The sequence below is a fragment of the Dendrobates tinctorius genome, unplaced genomic scaffold (assembly GCF_039654945.1).
Source record: "Dendrobates tinctorius isolate UK_male_01 unplaced genomic scaffold, ASM3965494v1 ptg000224l, whole genome shotgun sequence".
In the NCBI taxonomy this organism is placed as follows: Eukaryota; Metazoa; Chordata; class Amphibia; order Anura; family Dendrobatidae; genus Dendrobates; species Dendrobates tinctorius.
This window is the reverse complement of record NW_027361891.1, coordinates 3,052,302-3,069,230: the sequence shown is the minus strand read 5'-3', so window position 1 is coordinate 3,069,230 and position 16,929 is coordinate 3,052,302. Positions and strand designations below refer to the sequence as shown.

General features: G+C 47.5%; 1 protein-coding gene across 2 annotated transcripts in view; it reads right to left on the bottom strand.

Annotated features, from left to right (window-relative positions):
* Positions 1-16,929, bottom strand: part of WIF1 (WNT inhibitory factor 1) — a 270,043-nt gene that overhangs the window by 46,108 nt on the left and 207,006 nt on the right. For both annotated transcript variants that reach the window (XM_073555448.1, XM_073555447.1), the window contains exon 4: positions 15,827-15,967. In XM_073555448.1, the coding sequence (XP_073411549.1) occupies positions 15,827-15,967 (141 nt within the window). The remainder of the gene's footprint in view (positions 1-15,826; positions 15,968-16,929) is intronic.

The following is a 16,929-nucleotide window of genomic DNA, read 5'->3' as shown; positions in this document are numbered from 1 at the left end:
TCCTCAATCCTAGGTAATGGGTAGGCATCTTTATGTGTAATGCTGTTAATTTTCCTGTAATCAACACACAATTCTCATGGTACCATCCTTTTTCTTCACAAACACTATTGAAGTTGTCCAGGGGCAACAACTGTCTCTGATGACCCCTGCCTCCTTCATCTCCCTCAACATACTCTTAGCACACTGGTACTGCGTTGGGGGTATAGGTCTGTACCTCTCCTTTATGGGTGGATGGTCTCCTGTGGGGATATGATGTTGAACCCCCTTTGCCTCCCTAAAATCTAGTGGGTGTTTGCTGAATACCCGCTCATACTCTTGTGTCACTCTGTAGACCCCATTTCTCTGGTATGAAGGTGTAGAGTCAGTTCCCACCTGCAGTTGCTGGCACCACTCTTCTAGCTGCTTTCCAGAGTCGTTGTCCTCCATCTGGTTGGAAGAGACCAAGGGCTCTGCTGCCTGCAATGAGTTGTTATTAACAGTGAGCAGCTTGGCAACTGTGGCGTACCGAGGTATTGTGGCTTCCTCCTCACCGCAATTCAAAAGGCGTACAGGTACTCTCCCCTTTTGTACATCAACGACCCCTCTGGCTGTCAGGACAGTGGGCCTGCTTTCTTAGTATACCGGTTCCACCAATGCCTGGTAATCCCTCCCTCTAAGGCCTATAGCTGCCCGACACCATATCAACATTTCACTCCTGGGGGATATTACAATGGGAAAAGCATCACTCACTCTGACGCTGCCAATCTCTCCGCCAGAGAGTTCTACCTGCTGCCTTTTCATCAGGGCTCAGATCTCCCTCTGCAGGACTCGTTGTTCTCCGGAACCAGCAGTCTCATCCACCTGTTGCAACAAGACAATAACCTCGGACAGACAGTTTTCAATTACATTTGTACCAAGTGTCATCATGGGATTACATTCACGTCGGTCAATATCAACAACTATTAAACCGTGAGACTTTAGCTCTACCCGCCCCACCTTAACAGTAATTTCCTTGCATCCAATCTGCGGCAAGGTATGACCGTTACTAGCAACTACTGTTAGTTCATCAGTTGGACCACGGGTAAGCTCTGAATTAGCCCAATATCTCTTGTACAGAATGTACTGCATAGGGGTCACCTGGGAGCCAGTGTCCAGCAAAGCGTTCATGGGGATGCCATCAATCACCACAGGAAGGATCGGTCTCCCTCCCACATACTTGGCTCTCCAATTCTTTGGGACTGCTGAACCTACTCCTGGGGGTTGGCCCTTTGCCCCAGGGGTTGCTCGTTTAAAGGACAGTACCTGGCCAGATGACCTGCCTTGTAGCAGCGCCGACAGATGGGACGTCCGTCCTGGTCATAGCGATCGTTGTTCCTTCCTCGAAGTGGCGGGGTTCTCCTCCTTCAGAGCCACGGGACATCCTCTGGACTGGAAGCAAGCTGGATTTTGTCTTTGGAAGACACTTGCAGGAACTGCACGGTTTTGGTAAGTGCAGCCATCCCCTTGGTCAGCTCCTGGACTTGAAAACGCAGCTCCTCAGATGGATCTTTATCCAGAGTCTGTGCATCAGCCTCCACAGGGATGGAAGGAAAAGATGTTGCTTCCTGATGGTAGGTGATCGCTGGGCGCCTAGGGGGCGCTGGACGGCTGTCAGTGGACTCCTGCAGTACCCGAATAGCTCTGTCCTTAAATTCAGCAAAGTCCAGATCAGGGTTTTGCAAGGTTATGATACGCAACTGTCCTCTGTGGGTACTAGACAGGAGTCCTTCAATGAACTGCTCCTTTAACAGTTTATCTTCTTCCTTTACGCTGTCAGGATCAACTTGCTTGACTGCTCGCAGCGCCTCCTGCAGGTTGAGAGCATAGTCCCTGATACTGTCTTGCGGCCACTGTTTACAGCCAAAGAACCGCATCTTGATTTCAGCTGCAGGGCGGGTGTCAAAGGTGCTCTTCAGTTTGGTCAGGACCTTTGCAACAGTCTCTTTATCAGTGGCCTGCCAGGCTTTCACCTCCCTCAGTGCTGCACCCGTTAACTGTCCAATCAGGATATTCACTTTCTGGTCTTCAAACAGAGGGTAAACTTTAAACAAACTGCACAGTCTCTTTAAATTCACTCAGGGTATGTGACTCACCAGAGTACTGCGGTAGCCAGGCCGCTCCTGGGATGTAGGGCATGGATAACGGCATTATGGGGACCGCTGCAGCGGGCGCTCCTCCTGGCGGTACCGCGGGGTTGGCGGCGGCGCCTGCCGCTGAATCGCCGTTTGGCGCGGACATCTTCTCCCCCCTAGTTAACGTTAGCCAGGGCCGGGGGTTATGTGAGCTCACCGGCGGCCGCTTCGCAGGCCCAACGCTCTGGGCTGTAGGCCTCGGCTCCTCCTCCTCTCGCACGCTGTCCTCTCTTCCTGCGCGGCACTTCACTTCTACGTGCTCTGTGGCAGGCTCCGCCCACGAAGGCCTGCCTATTTCTTCCCGCACGCGCCAAGCAGCATGGCAATGGAGGCAACTGGCGCCAATATCACACAGTTCACAATCACAGTCTATGGCACACAGGACCCGGGGATACCGGGCTCCGTAATCCTGTTCGTGACGCCAAATTGGGTTGCCCTCCCAGGGCTGTGGGGTACTCGGTACCGGGCCGGTGTCAGGGGGATGTGTCACAGCAGCAGTGACCCGGTCTGTGGCCCTGGGCACCCAAGCAATGGAAGATGTAGTTAATGGTAGAATAGTTTGTGACGCCACCAGTGGTGTTTGGCAAGTATGGTGTTAGGCCAACGCACATTCAGATCCGCTGGGACTGATGGTAGGGTGCAGCAAAGATGTAAAAGCTCCCCACAGGTGGAGCTGTAGTCCCAGGGCAGTGTAGATGTAACCAGCACGGGGATGTAGCAGTGCTGGAAGCGTAGGCAACAGACAAGACACAGCGGTTGCAGTTTCTGTACCTTTACTGAGTATATGCAGTCCAGGGTCCTGATTACAGATGGTGTTGGAGCAGGTTAGCCTGGAAGCAGATCAGGATTCTCTCTCAGCAGAAAGGCTGTGCAGTCTCCTTCCTAGCGCCTTGTGGTGTGAAGCACCCCAGTACTTAGTAACTCTGGAATGCCTCTCTTCGGATGTTCCTAGAACTATACATGTATGACAGACAGCTGTAGCCTCTCTCGGGGACTCCTCTCCTGAGTCCTGGCTCTCTATGCAATTGCTGTTGTGTCCCAAGTCTCTGATGGGAGCAGGGCATTTACAGCCTCCTACTCCTCTGGCATCTGCTGTAGGACCTTTAGTATCCGTACAGCCGTGGAGACCAGGCTCCAGTACGTGAGCTCTCAAGCTGAGGGAGCTCTCTTTCCTAGCTCAACCATCTCCAGCTTCTTTCCACACGTCTGCACACTTCATCCTCCACAGACTATCTGTACACCCCTTCCTCTTGGCCCTCAGGGAGCACCCCCTCCCCTCCATCCTGGTTCAGAGTTCCCCCTGCTGGCCTGGAGTGGAACTGTGTTGCATGCATTAGGTTAACTGCTGGAGAGACCCATCACTGCTTCCAAGCCTGGCATTACCCTCCCATGGAGGAAGGCAAGGCCACTGTGGCGCCACATTAGCACCAGGTATAGCAAACAGCTATTAAGAGCAGACCTCTAGATGGTGACTTTTGTGTATAGTCCTGCACAGAAGAGCAGATGTGTATGGGGATAACATAGGAAACCCTGGAGCTTGGCATACTGCCTTGGTGTGATTTCAGGGAAAAAGCTATGGCTGCCCTTATACCGGTATAGGGGTTCTGGGTGACACTACTGTGAGTGGGGCAGGAGATGGATGCCCTGTGACCCTGTCTCCGAAATGAATGTGGCTCACGACCCCCTTTCATAACTGAATGTGGCTTGGACCTGTGGTCTATATGGACAGAAAAATAAAAAATGTTGGCAATTGGAAGAAAGTGAGAAAGAAACAAAAATAAAAAAATTGCCCACAGCAGGAAGTGGTTAAAATGGCATGTAACATTTTTATTGTGCTTTTCGCAGGCATTTTTCATTTAATACTGTTATTTTTTTAATTACTGTAAAGATAAACCTCTAGAGAAAAAGGCCATTTATAAAGCATGTTACATTTTTATAAAACACAATTTACGCAAAGAAGGACCAGCAATGTCTAGCAAAAATAAAACCAGAATAAACGCAGATGAGGGAATCCATAATGGTTAGGCATTTGCTGCCTCCTGCAGTGTATTATTGGTTATAACTTTGTGATGATTGCATGTAGCTCTGGCTAATGCCTCAAAGATAGTTCAAACCATCAGTAAAGCAGCTAAATAGAGAAAAATATCTAAAAAATGTCAAACTGATGTGTAGGATTGATCAACAAGTACATGAAATGTTTGTGTTTTAAGTTACTGCGGTAAAGTAAATGCCAAGACCTAATAAATCTAAAGGTCAACATGTTTATTCTATAAAGGATGGTGAACATTGGATTATAGTGATCATTAGAGTTGAGCGACTTTTGTTTTTTTAGGGTCGCGTTTCGTTTTGTGAAACCTGACTTTTCCAAAAGTCGGGTCGAGCAAGATCGTCCGATTATAGGGAAAAGTCGGGGTCGTCCCGAAACACGAAACCCAATGTAAGTCAATGGGGAATAAAAGTCGGCAGTGAGAGGAGGACAGGAAACACACCTACAGTGCCCATTTGAATGCCAAAAGCATCAATTCTTCTTACTTAAGCTTGTCAACCTTAATTAACTTCATAATACAAGTTACGCACTGAAAAATGGGGGTTATTTGGCTAAAGTTGTGGGGGGGGAGGGCTGGCTGCAGGTTTTCATGTGCCCTGGGCGAAAGAGCGCCCCTTTAACACATACCACAACTCATCATGCTCCGATACGGCAGATAAATAGCGGTATAGTACAATGAAAAATACCTCACTTTTTACATCTCATGACGAGGCCCATCTATTTCTCCATACAGAATCATTGGTCCCATATAATGTTTGAAACAGTATATGATGAGCTCCACATAATGCTACAGTATATGTTGGTCCCCATGGATGAAGCTCCACTGTCTTATGGGCCCAAATAATGCTCCAAACATAATGGGCCCCATTTCTAATGCTCTAGTGTATAATGGGCCCTGTAAATGCTGCTCCAGTGTCTGATGTCCACCTTTGGAATGTTCCAGTGTATGGTGGGCCCCATCTATCATTCTCCAGAGTATAGTGCTCCCCAAAAATTGCTGTCCCAACATTGAAAACAATCAAATAAGTCTCCTCGCTAGGGAATCCCTGTACTTGTCTGGACAGGTGCTGTAGCTTGCTTAACAGCTCGCCAGCCGTTCTCACGCCCAGTATGGATTGCACGTGATTGCACAAAGGTTAGAAAGGGTACCGTATCCCTGGATAACATGTATGGATAGCGTACACATTCAAAATATATGTCTCAGGAGGCAGGCTCAGACGGTGTCAGGCCCAGTATGGATTGCACGTGATTGCACAAAGGTTAGAAAGGGTACCGTATTCCTGGATAACATGTATGGATAGCGTACACATTCAAAATATATGTCTCAGGAGGCAGGCTCAGACGGTGTTAGGCCCAGTATGGATTGCACGTGATTGCACAAAGGTTAGAAAGGGTACCGTATCCCTGGATAACATGTATGGATAGCGTACACATTCAAAATATATGTCTCAGGAGGCAGGCTCAGACGGTGTCAGGCACAGTATGGATTGCACGTGATTGCACAAAGGTTAGAAAGGGTACCGTATCCCCGGATAAATATGTATGGATAGCGTACACATTCAAAATATATGTCTCAGGAGGCAGGCTCAGACGGTGTTAGGCCCAGTATGGATTGCACGTGATTGCACAAAGGTTAGAAAGGGTACCGTATCCCTGGATAACATGTATGGATAGCGTACACATTCAAAATATATGTCTCAGGAGGCAGGCTCAGACGGTGTCAGGCACAGTATGGATTGCACGTGATTGCACAAAGGTTAGAAAGGGTACCGTATCCCCGGATAACATGTATGGATAGCGTACACATTCAAAATATATGTCTCAGGAGGCAGGCTCAGACGGTGTCAGGCACAGTATGGATTTGACGGCCCAGATTACACAGCGGAGGAGCAGGGAGAGGTAAAGATTGCAAATGCTGGGGCCCTGCCCAAGCAAGGGGGGCCCACTCGTGGGCGTCGGTACTGGCACTGGGCCCCTCATAGTACAGCGGTGTGTCTGACGGCGGGTGTGCACCACCACCGTCAGAGACACTTGATTGCACTATGAGGGACCCTGTGCCAGTGCCCGCGCCCAAGAGTCGGCCTACCCACCTGTCCAGGGCAACGGCACTCGCACGGTGTCGTGAGGTAGGTGGTGACCCCGGCCATGGGGGGGGAGGCAGCACAGTTAGGGAGTTTTAGAAAGTGGCATATGTTGATGTTGGACATTCAGCTGATGCAAAAGGCGAAATAGGTGAAGTACCAGGAAGAGGTGGACCAAAGCAAGCCATTTTTCTGTCACCCTATGTGTCATCAGGGGAAGGTGGGACAAAATCCTTGGAAACCCATGCGTGGTTCATTTTAATGAAGGTTAGATCATCCACATTTTGGGTTGACAGACGGGTCCTTTTTTCTGTCAGGATTGATCCAGCTGCACTGAAGACTCTTTCCGATAGCACACTTGCAGCTGGGCAAGCGAGCTCCTCTAAGGCATATTGGGCCAATTCAGGCCAGGTGTCCAGTTTAGCGGCCCAATAGTCAAAGGGGAATGACCTGTGTGGGAGAACATCGATATGGGAGGAAAAGTAGTTTGTAACCATAGTTGACAACTGCTGTCTCCTGTCACTTTCCATCGATGCAGTAGTACCAGTTGTGTGAGCGGTATTTGAAAAATCAGTCCACAACATTGTCATGAAACCCCTGTCTCCAACGCCACTTCTACTGTGTGCACCACGAACACCTCTGCCAAGCTGCCCCCGGCCCGTACGGCTCGTGTGAGAACCATCACCGCTGCTGTGTGCTGGGAATGCCTCAAGCAACCGATTTACCAGAGTTGCTTGTTTATTAGCCAATATTAGGTCAAGGTTCTCCTGTGGCATGATGTTTTGTAATTTGCCTTTATAGCGTGGATCCAGGATGCTGGCCAACCAGTAGTCGTCATCGTTCATCATTTTGGCAATGCGGGGGTCCCTTTTTAGGATCCGCAAGGCATAATCTGACATGTGGGCCAATGTTCCCGGTGTCAATGATGCACTGCGAGTGCTGGGTGGAGGAGCACTTTCTGGCAAATCCACATCCCTCCAGTCACGCACAAACCCTGTACCAGACCTTGCCACACCAACATTTTCACTTGCCCCACGAGATGCATCCTCCTCCCCTAAGTAATCATCCCCATCCTCCTACTCCTCCTCCTCTTCTTCCTCCACCTCGTCCAGGAGAGGTCCCTGAGCAGACAATGGCTGAATGTCATCAAGGATTCCCTCCTCCTCTTCCTCCTCATCAACATTGGCTGCAGACGCCTGCTCCTTAAGGTGCGTCAAAGTTTGCATGAGCAGACGCATAAGTGGGATGCTCATGCTTAGGATGGCGTCGTCTGCGCTTACCAGCCGTGTGCATTCCTCAAAACACTGAAGGACTTTACAAAGGTCTTTCAGCTTCGACCACTGCACGCCTGTCAACTCCATGTCTGCTCTCAAAGTGCCTGGCCGTGTATCCTCCCACAAATGCATTATGGCCTGCCTCTGCTCGCACAGCCGCTCCACCATGTGCAGGGTGGAGTTCCACCTTGTTGCAATGTCGATAATGAGGCGGTGGTTGGGAAGGTGGAGCAATCGCTGCAGCTTCTGCATACGAACGGAGTGTACAGGCGACCGGCGGATGTGCGCGCACAGTCTTCGCACCTTCTGGAGCAGGGCTGTTAACTCCGGATAATTTTTGAGGAAGCACTGCACCACCAGGTTCAAGGTGTGAGCCAAGCAAGGTATGTGGCTGAGTTTTGAAAGGGCTATGGCTGCCACAAAATTACGGCCGTTATCACTAACTACCTTGCCTGCCTCAAGATGTACACTGCCCAGCCATGACTCAGTTTGTCGCTTCAAGTACTCGGCCAGCACCTCGGCGGTGTGTCTGTCGCCCAAACACATCATCTGCAACACAGCCTGCTGACGCTTTCCACTAGCTGCTCGATAGGGGGACACATCGTGTGCAACAGTGGCAGCTGCAGATGGAGTGCTCGTACGACTGCGCTCTGTGGACGAGCTTTCGCTTCTGGAGGAGGAGGAGGAGGAGGAGGAGGAGGGTCGAACGCCTACAGCCAACTGTTTCCTATACCGTGGGCTAGGCAGCACTGTCCCACCACCGCTGTCCCTGTGGACCCTGCATCCACCACATTAACCCAGTGCGCAGTGATGGACACGTAACGGCCCTGGCCATGCCGACTGGACCATGCATCAGTTGTGAGGTGCACCTTTCCGCTCACTGACTGCTTGAGTGCATGGACAATGCGGTCTTTCACATGATGGTGGAGGGCTGGGATGGCTTTGCGAGAGAAGAAGTGGCGACTGGGTAGGTCATAGCGTGGTACTGCATAGGCCATGAGTTCGCGGAAAGCTGTGCTTTCCACCAACCGAAAGGGCATCATCTCAAACGAGATTAGTTTGGCAATGTGGGCGTTCAAACCCAGTGTACGCGGATGAGAGACTGAGTACTTTCTTGACCTACTCATAGTGTCTGGGAGGGTGAGCTGGACTTGAGAGCTGCATATGGTGGAAGTAGCGGTGGACAGGGCGGACTGAGAGAGGGTTGATGATGGTGATGGAGTTGGTGTTCTTTCTGATGGCCTAGAATCAGTCTTTCGTTGATATAACAGTGGGATTCCCTGACTGCTGTGGTCTTGCAACGACACCTCAACATTTGCTGCTGTGCTAACCGGTGGGCTTACAGTGGGGGAAACAATGTAGCGTTGCTGACTACCTTCGTTGTGATCAGTTGCACATGTGGCACTTGAGGTTTGGTGTTGTGTCCACGCTTGCAAGTGCATGCTGGTTAAATGTCTAAGCATGCAACTGGTATTCAAATTTTTCAGATTTTTCCCTCGGCTAAAGGTCTTTGCGCACTTCTTACAGATAACCTTGGCCTGATCATGAGGATTTTGTTCAAAAAAGTGCCACACTGCACTCTTCCTACTTTGGCAGACATTTTGCGGCCTAGCACGCTGTGATCTTTTGACCCTCTGGACAAGCTGTCCAGCAACTCTTTTGATGTTTGGAACCTGTCTTTGGAGTGATCCGAGCCTGCCAGATAACAGCTGTTGCGATGTCGATGTCTGCTGTGGATGCTCCTCATCTGAGCTATTGGAAGCAGCACCCTCTTCCCCCAATGGATGCCAATCTGGGTCAACAACTGGGTCATCCATCACCTCCTCTTCTATGTCATGTGCACCTTTCTCTGTGTCACCGTGTATGGTGGTATAGTGTGCGGGAAGGGGCACCTGAGTCTCATCAGGGTCAAAATCTGGCTCTGTACACTGCGAGGACAATGTAGTGCTCTGAGTGAATGTACCAGCAGAATCATCCATCAGCGGCTGTGCATCAGTGCACTCCATGTCAGATTCAGCTTGGCCTGGGTAATTCACCATTTCACTTGATAATCCAGGCATGGTATGTGAAAACAGCTCCATGGAGTAATCAGTAGTATGGCCTGCGTCATCCTTCAATCTTGGTTGGGGTGAAGGACACAAGGAAAGGTGTGGTTCATGAACATGAGCCTCCAATGACGACTCAGAGCTTTTACTTTTTACAACTGAAGAAGAGGAGGCGATAGAGCTGGAGGCTGAGTCAGCAATGTAAGACAAAACTTTTTCCTGATGCTCTGCCTTTAAAAGCGGTTTGCCAACTCCTAGAAAACTAAGCGTTCGAGGCCTTATGTAGCCAGACGATGACGCAGGGTCAGCACCTCCTGCATTCGGTCCTATTTTGCTCTTGCCACTACCATCAGATCCACCACCAACACCATCATTACCAGCTGCCAACCCCCGCCCAATTCCACGGCCTCTTCCACCAGCCTTCCTCATTTTTGGTAGAAATGTAGACAAAATCCAAAAAACTATATAGTAATGTAAAACAAGGTACAAGGTGTCTATAGGACAGGGGAGATTTAGAATTTCTGCACACACTTGTGGACAGTGGACACTTTTGGATTGTGTGAGGCCCACTGATATCTGAGCGCTATGTGACAGGCTCGATGGCACAGCTGCCTTTGACCAAAGTGACGAGAGGATAATGGAGATTTTGAATCTCTGCGCACACTTTTGGACACTGGACACTTGTGGATTGTGTGAGGCCCACTGATATCTGAGCGCTATGTGACAGGCTCGATGGCACAGCTGCCTGTGACCAAAGTGACGAGAGGATAATGGAGATTTTGAATCTATGCGCACACTTTTGGACACTGGACACTTGTGGAATGTGTGAGGCCCACTGATATCTGAGCGCTATGTGACACGCTCGATGGCACAGCTGCCTGTGACCAAAGTGACGAGAGGATAATGGAGATTTTGAATCTCTGCGCACACTTTTGGACACTGGACCCTTGTGGATTGTGTGAGGCCCACTGATATCTGAGCGCTATGTGACACGCTCGATGGCACAGCTGCCTGTGACCAAAGTGACGAGAGGATAATGGAGATTTTGAATCTCTGCGCACACTTTTGGACACTGGACACTTGTGGATTGTGTGAGGCCCACTGATATCTGAGCGCTATGTGACAGGCTCGATGGCACAGCTGTGACCAAAGTGACGAGAGGATAATGGAGATTTTGAATCTCTGCGCACACTTTTGGACACTGGACACTTGTGGATTGTGTGAGGCCCACTGATATCTGAGCGCTATGTGACAGGCTCGATGGCACAGCTGCCTGTGACAAAAGTGACGAGAGGATAATGGAGATTTTGAATCTCTGCGCACACTTTTGGACACTGGACACTTGTGGATTGTGTGAGGCCCACTGATATCTGAGCGCTATGTGACAGGCTCGATGGCACAGCTGTGACCAAAGTGACGAGAGGATAATGGAGATTTTGAATCTCTGCGCACACTTTTGGACACTGGACACTTGTGGATTGTGTGAGGCCCACTGATATCTGAGCGCTATGTGACACGCTCGATGGCACAGCTGCCTGTGACCAAAGTGACGAGAGGATAATGGAGATTTTGAATCTCTGCGCACACTTTTGGACACTGGACACTTGTGGATTGTGTGAGGCCCACTGATATCTGAGCGCTATGTGACAGGCTCGATGGCACAGCTGCCTGTGACCAAAGTGACGAGAGGATAATGGAGATTTTGAATCTCTGCGCACACTTTTGGACACTGGACACTTGTGGATTGTGTGAGGCCCACTGATATCTGAGCGCTATGTGACACGCTCGATGGCACAGCTGCCTGTGACCAAAGTGACGAGAGGATAATGGAGATTTTGAATCTCTGCGCACACTTTTGGACACTGAACACTTGTGGATTGTGTGAGGCCCACTGATATCTGAGCGCTATGTGACACGCTCGATGGCACAGCTGCCTGTGACCAAAGTGACGAGAGGATAATGGAGATTTTGAATCTCTGCGCACACTTTTGGACACTGGACACTTGTGGATTGTGTGAGGCCCACTGATATCTGAGCGCTATGTGACACGCTCGATGGCACAGCTGCCTGTGACCAAAGTGACGAGAGGATAATGGAGATTTTGAATCTCTGCGCACACTTTTGGACACTGGACACTTGTGGATTGTGTGAGGCCCACTGATATCTGAGCGCTATGTGACAGGCTCGATGGCACAGCTGTGACAAAAGTGACTAGAGGATAAGGGAGATTGGATTGCTTTTAAAAAAGCAGTTTGCGGAGCAGTGGGTAAACAGCAATGCTAGCGTGTCAGGAAGCCTTAAAAGGCAGCCCAACAACCAACACCACTGATACACCACAATATAGCCTCCCCTTGCACTGCACACACAGTGACTTGTGTGTTGTGCAGGCCAAATCGCTAGCAGCAGAAGCAGGTTTTTTGTCTTCTTCCCTGCCTAACGCTCTCCCTACAGAATCAGCAGCAACCTCTCCCTATACTAAGATCGGCAGAAGTAAGATGGCGGTCGGCGTGCACGCCCTTTTATACCCCCTGTGACGCCCACCAAAGCAAGCCAATCACTTGCATGCCCTTCTGAAAGATGGTGGTGACCCGTGCCTAGGTCATCACATTGCCCACAGTGTCCGTGGATCCTGATTGGCTGAAAAAGAGCGCAAAACAAACTTTTGAAACGCGACTTTGGCGCGTAAGTCGCCGACCTCGTGGCCGACCTCATCCTAGGGTCGGGTTTCGTTTCATGAAACCCGACTTTGCCAAAAGTCGGCGACTTTTGAATTTTTTCGACCCGTTTCGCTCAACTCTAGTGATCATTAAACACGCGGAAAACGGCATATCTGAGTGCTATTTGGCTAATCAAAAATACTTGTATCATAAGGACTTGAAGGAAGAAAACAACACTTCAATTTCAAGTACAGAAAAACTAAAAGTATTCCACATCACTCTAAACCCCTTATTCAAAGATGTCATTGTTTTCCATAAAAAGAGGAAACAAAATAAATGTGTGAAGGCACAGAAATATATTCAATCAACGCTACAATACATATTACTTGCAAAAACATAAGCAGATCCCTGAAAAGTAGAAAAACCTGTAATTCAGGAAAATGTTAGTTTCCCTTCTTTCATCTGATGATACTTGCTTGTATTGTTGGCATCTATTCATTTAAAGGCAGTCTGCCATCAGGTTGTCCCCCCAAATGGCTTACATGGTCAGGGAGCTCTTGTCATGATAAGTCAAGTAGTGTACAACCCTTTTACTATAGCTCTGAATGATAGAAGAGTCTCCTAAGCTGTAGCAACTCATGAGGAAGTCATTTTCATCTATGTTAAAGGGAATCTGTCACCTACTTTTGGCAGGCGATGAAAACGAGGTCGGTCCAGTCCGATGGGCGGTGTTCCCGATGTGTGCCGCCTCCCCATCCTTGGCCGCCGTTCGCAGTTTTTTGAGGAATAGGAGTAGATGTCTGCCATTTGTTGCGCATGCGCTAAGCATTCTTGGCTAGCACACGCGCAGTATGCTTTGCCCAACTGCGGGAAAAGCCACAAAGCCTGACTGCGCATGCGCCGGTTAACTAAGCCCTGGAAGTATTTTGCTGTGTTCCGGGGTTTAGTTAACCGGCACATGCGCAGTCAGACTTTTCGGCTTTGCCCGCAGTTGGGCAAAGCAAACTGCGCGTGCGCTATCCAAGAATGCTTAGCGCATGCACAACAAATGGCGGACACCTACTCCTCAAAAAACTGCAGATGGCGGCCAAGGATGGGGAGGCGGCACACATTGGGAACACCGCCCATCGGACCGGACCGGACCGACCTCGTTTTCATCGCCCGCCAAAACAGGTCACAGATTCCCTTTAAAGAGAATCTGTTATCTTGGTCCACCCAGCCCCCAAACAGCTTACATGGTCTGATAGCTCTTGAAAAGAGAAGTCAATTCATACTTTACTTTATACAGTCATAGCCTCCATAATCAATAGCTCCATGTTTTTATTTTTACCAATACACAAATGATTCCACAAGTGCTCTGGGCATGATAGAGCACTTTCTCATCCTCTGCCAATCTAGTCCTAGTGCTTTACATCACACAGCTAGGGAAGGAGATGCCAGCTTGCCAGGCAAGTACTTGGATTTGGAAGGTAGAAGCTTGGGAAAGGCTCTGTCACACCCAGAGCACTTGTAACCTCATTTGCATATCGATAGCAATGTGGATTTTACGAATAAGGCGCTGTAGACTTTATAAAGAAAAGTATGGATTGGTTTATATTTACAAGAATTACATGACTATCTAAGTGATTTGGGTGCATAGATTGCACCTTGATATCACATTCCCTTTAACATAGACTACTATTACTTCTTAACAAGTGGCTACAGTTTAGAGGTCTCTTCTATTATTCAGAACTATATTTAAGGGGTTGTACACTACTTGGCTTATCTTTTACAAGAGCCACCTGACCATGTAAAGCTGTTTCAGGGTGCACTCTGTATAACTATATTAAAGGCGTTGTACCCTACTTTTATATTTAGGATCCATCTTTAGGATAGTCCATCAATATCAGATCAGCTGTTTGATGAAGATGTGCTGCGTAACTCTACAACTGATCACATCTAGCTGCCGATGGCTCTGGGAACAGCTGATCAGTGGAGTTGCCAGGTGTTGCACCCCCACCAATTTGATAATTATGAACTATCCCTTGAATAGTACAGAAATATAAAAGCAGTGAACAATTCCTTTAACTTTCTGATTGGTAAATGTGTTCTGCCTAGTGATGAGCGAGTATACTCATTGCTCGGGTTTTCCCAAGCATGCTCGTGTGTCCTCCAAGTATTTTGGCGTGCTCGGAGATTTAGTTTGTGTCGATGTAGCTGCATGATTTGCGGCTGCTGGACAGCCTGAATACATGTGGGGGTTGCCTGTTTGTTAGGGAATTCCCACGTGTATTCAGGCTGTCTAGCAGCCGCAAATCATGCAGCTACGGCGATAGAAACTGTCAGCAAAGACAGAAGGCAGACGTGGGACTGGAGTGGCAGAGGTTTCATTAGGTAAGTAATACTTGGTTTCTTAATTTACAGCATAAGCAGACTTGATCCTGTATTTTAATGAAACATGACAACTCCTTAAAGTTCCACTGCCTTACCTTACCCATCATCTTGATTAGTATATGTTCACACAAGTCCGAGTGCTGTTCGGGAAAACAACTAACCTCACATGGCCTGCTTTCGGAGCAAAGTTATTCCATTGGGCTTTTCATATGCTACTTTATTCACACCGACTGTTCGTCCATTTGAAAAAATGACCGAATGCACTAGTCTATTTAGTTTTTCAAATCAGAGTCACCGTTTTAAGGACATGCAAAAAAGAAAAGTCGGATGCCATGCAAATCGGCTGTATAGCATCTGATTTTAATAGATGATTAACAATTTTTAACATAGGAAACTATATTTGCATTTTTTAAATTTTATCAACTGCTGATATATAAAATAGGATGCCATAAAGAAGTAAAAAATTGACATACAGATTGCACAGATAAAAATCACCAGGGTTTATTCCTGGATTAAAATCAGAGAATTGGATCTGTCCTCTTTCAGACAATGTTCTGACCTCGCTATGATTAGTCAAAAAAAATAACAAACTGCATTGTACTCATCTTCTTAGGTTCCACTGGTTAGTCTCCACCGCTACTTGTTATGTTTGGAACTGGCTGCAGTGTTGGTGTCATGTCAACAGCACAGGAGTCAATCAGTGAGCGTAACGGCTCCGAAGGCTGTATTCTGACTACGTGGGAATAGCCGAGCTCACTGATTAGCTGCCGAGCTGTTGACATAACGTCGGTGGAATCGGGGAAGGTGACCATAACTAACTTTGTTATTTTTTGGAAAACTGCAGTTGTCTGAAATAGGACAACCCCTTTAAAGAAAGAAATTGATAATGTCTGCTCATCAGAACTTGAAAATCATTGGTAATCAATTACATGTCATGTATTTTTTTTTGCCTTTTTTCCTACTTTTGGTGTGTTTTGTATGTCATTGTTTTTTTTTTTTTTCAAACACTACATGTGGTAGGTATGGTGTTTTTCTTTTTCATGCCTGCATAAAAAAACCCTTGTCAAAATGCAGACATGCAAAAGAAAAGGCATAAAAACTGTAGATGAAGATAGACTTGTCTGGTGCCAGACAACCCTTTTAGGCTGACATTTCAATATGGTTTGCTTTTAGGTAAATCACATAGATTTCACACTCACCTTGCTGACATGTTTTGAAAAAGATGGCATTTTGCGGTGTTTGTAGAATCACATTGCCTTCTGAATTCATAACAATTATATTGACTTCAAATGCTGCCACTCCATCTTGATTGCCAAGGCAAGGAAATCCAACCTGAACAACTGAAGAACAATAATATGAATGTCCAAAGTCACTATGTGCTAAATAAAAACAAGTTATTCTAATTGTTTCTGATCAGTAGAATATAAGGACAGAGGTGTTCCATCAAGCATCAACATATGAGAGTGGTGATACCTGGTACCTAATGGGGGTGGCCTATGAGAAACATTTATTAGCCAACCACAAGATAGATGATAAATTTAATACTACTGGGGATCCCACGCAGACCATGAGATGCAGTTCTTGGCTGCCTTAGTTCCATAGATATTGACTGAAGTCCTAGTGTACATGTTTGACCAACACTCCTTTCAAGATTGTGACATTGGTCTCAATTTCTCGTGGTGAATGCTATCAATGTTTAAGTTCTTATCCTAAAACTGATAAACATATGACTCGTTCAGACAAGCATAATAAAAGTCTTTGTGCTGTCAGTATACAAAATAGGTACCATATGGACAAGCAAATGGACCAATGAAAATAATGTGGTGGTTCACATGAACATCTTTACACACGGACCAATGGTCTGAATGTAAAAAACTGCAGCACTCAATACTTAGATCCTTTTTTCATAACGGCTTAACCAATAAGTCAATTGGATCTCAAAAACAAAACACAGGCGAGCACCCATCTACATGTTATGTGTTGTTCATGGATCCGTATAAAATAACATCCTGTTTTTAGAAACAGGAAGTTCAGACATTTTAGGCTGATTTAGCAGTTCTAAGAAGCTCTGTCTTCAGCAATGTCTTGCCCAATGAATGCTGAGAAGATGACTGTTGTTGGGCAGGAGAGGCCTGAACTTTGTGGTAATAGACTTCCCTCCTACAGGGACAGAATCAAGAAGAAAGCCGTGTGGAAGGAGATATGCAAATATACTGTACTGTCATCCCTAACTGTGACAAAGTCATAACATCTGAAAAGTTAATGATCTGTCAGTACAGTTATACTAGTCATACACTAAAGT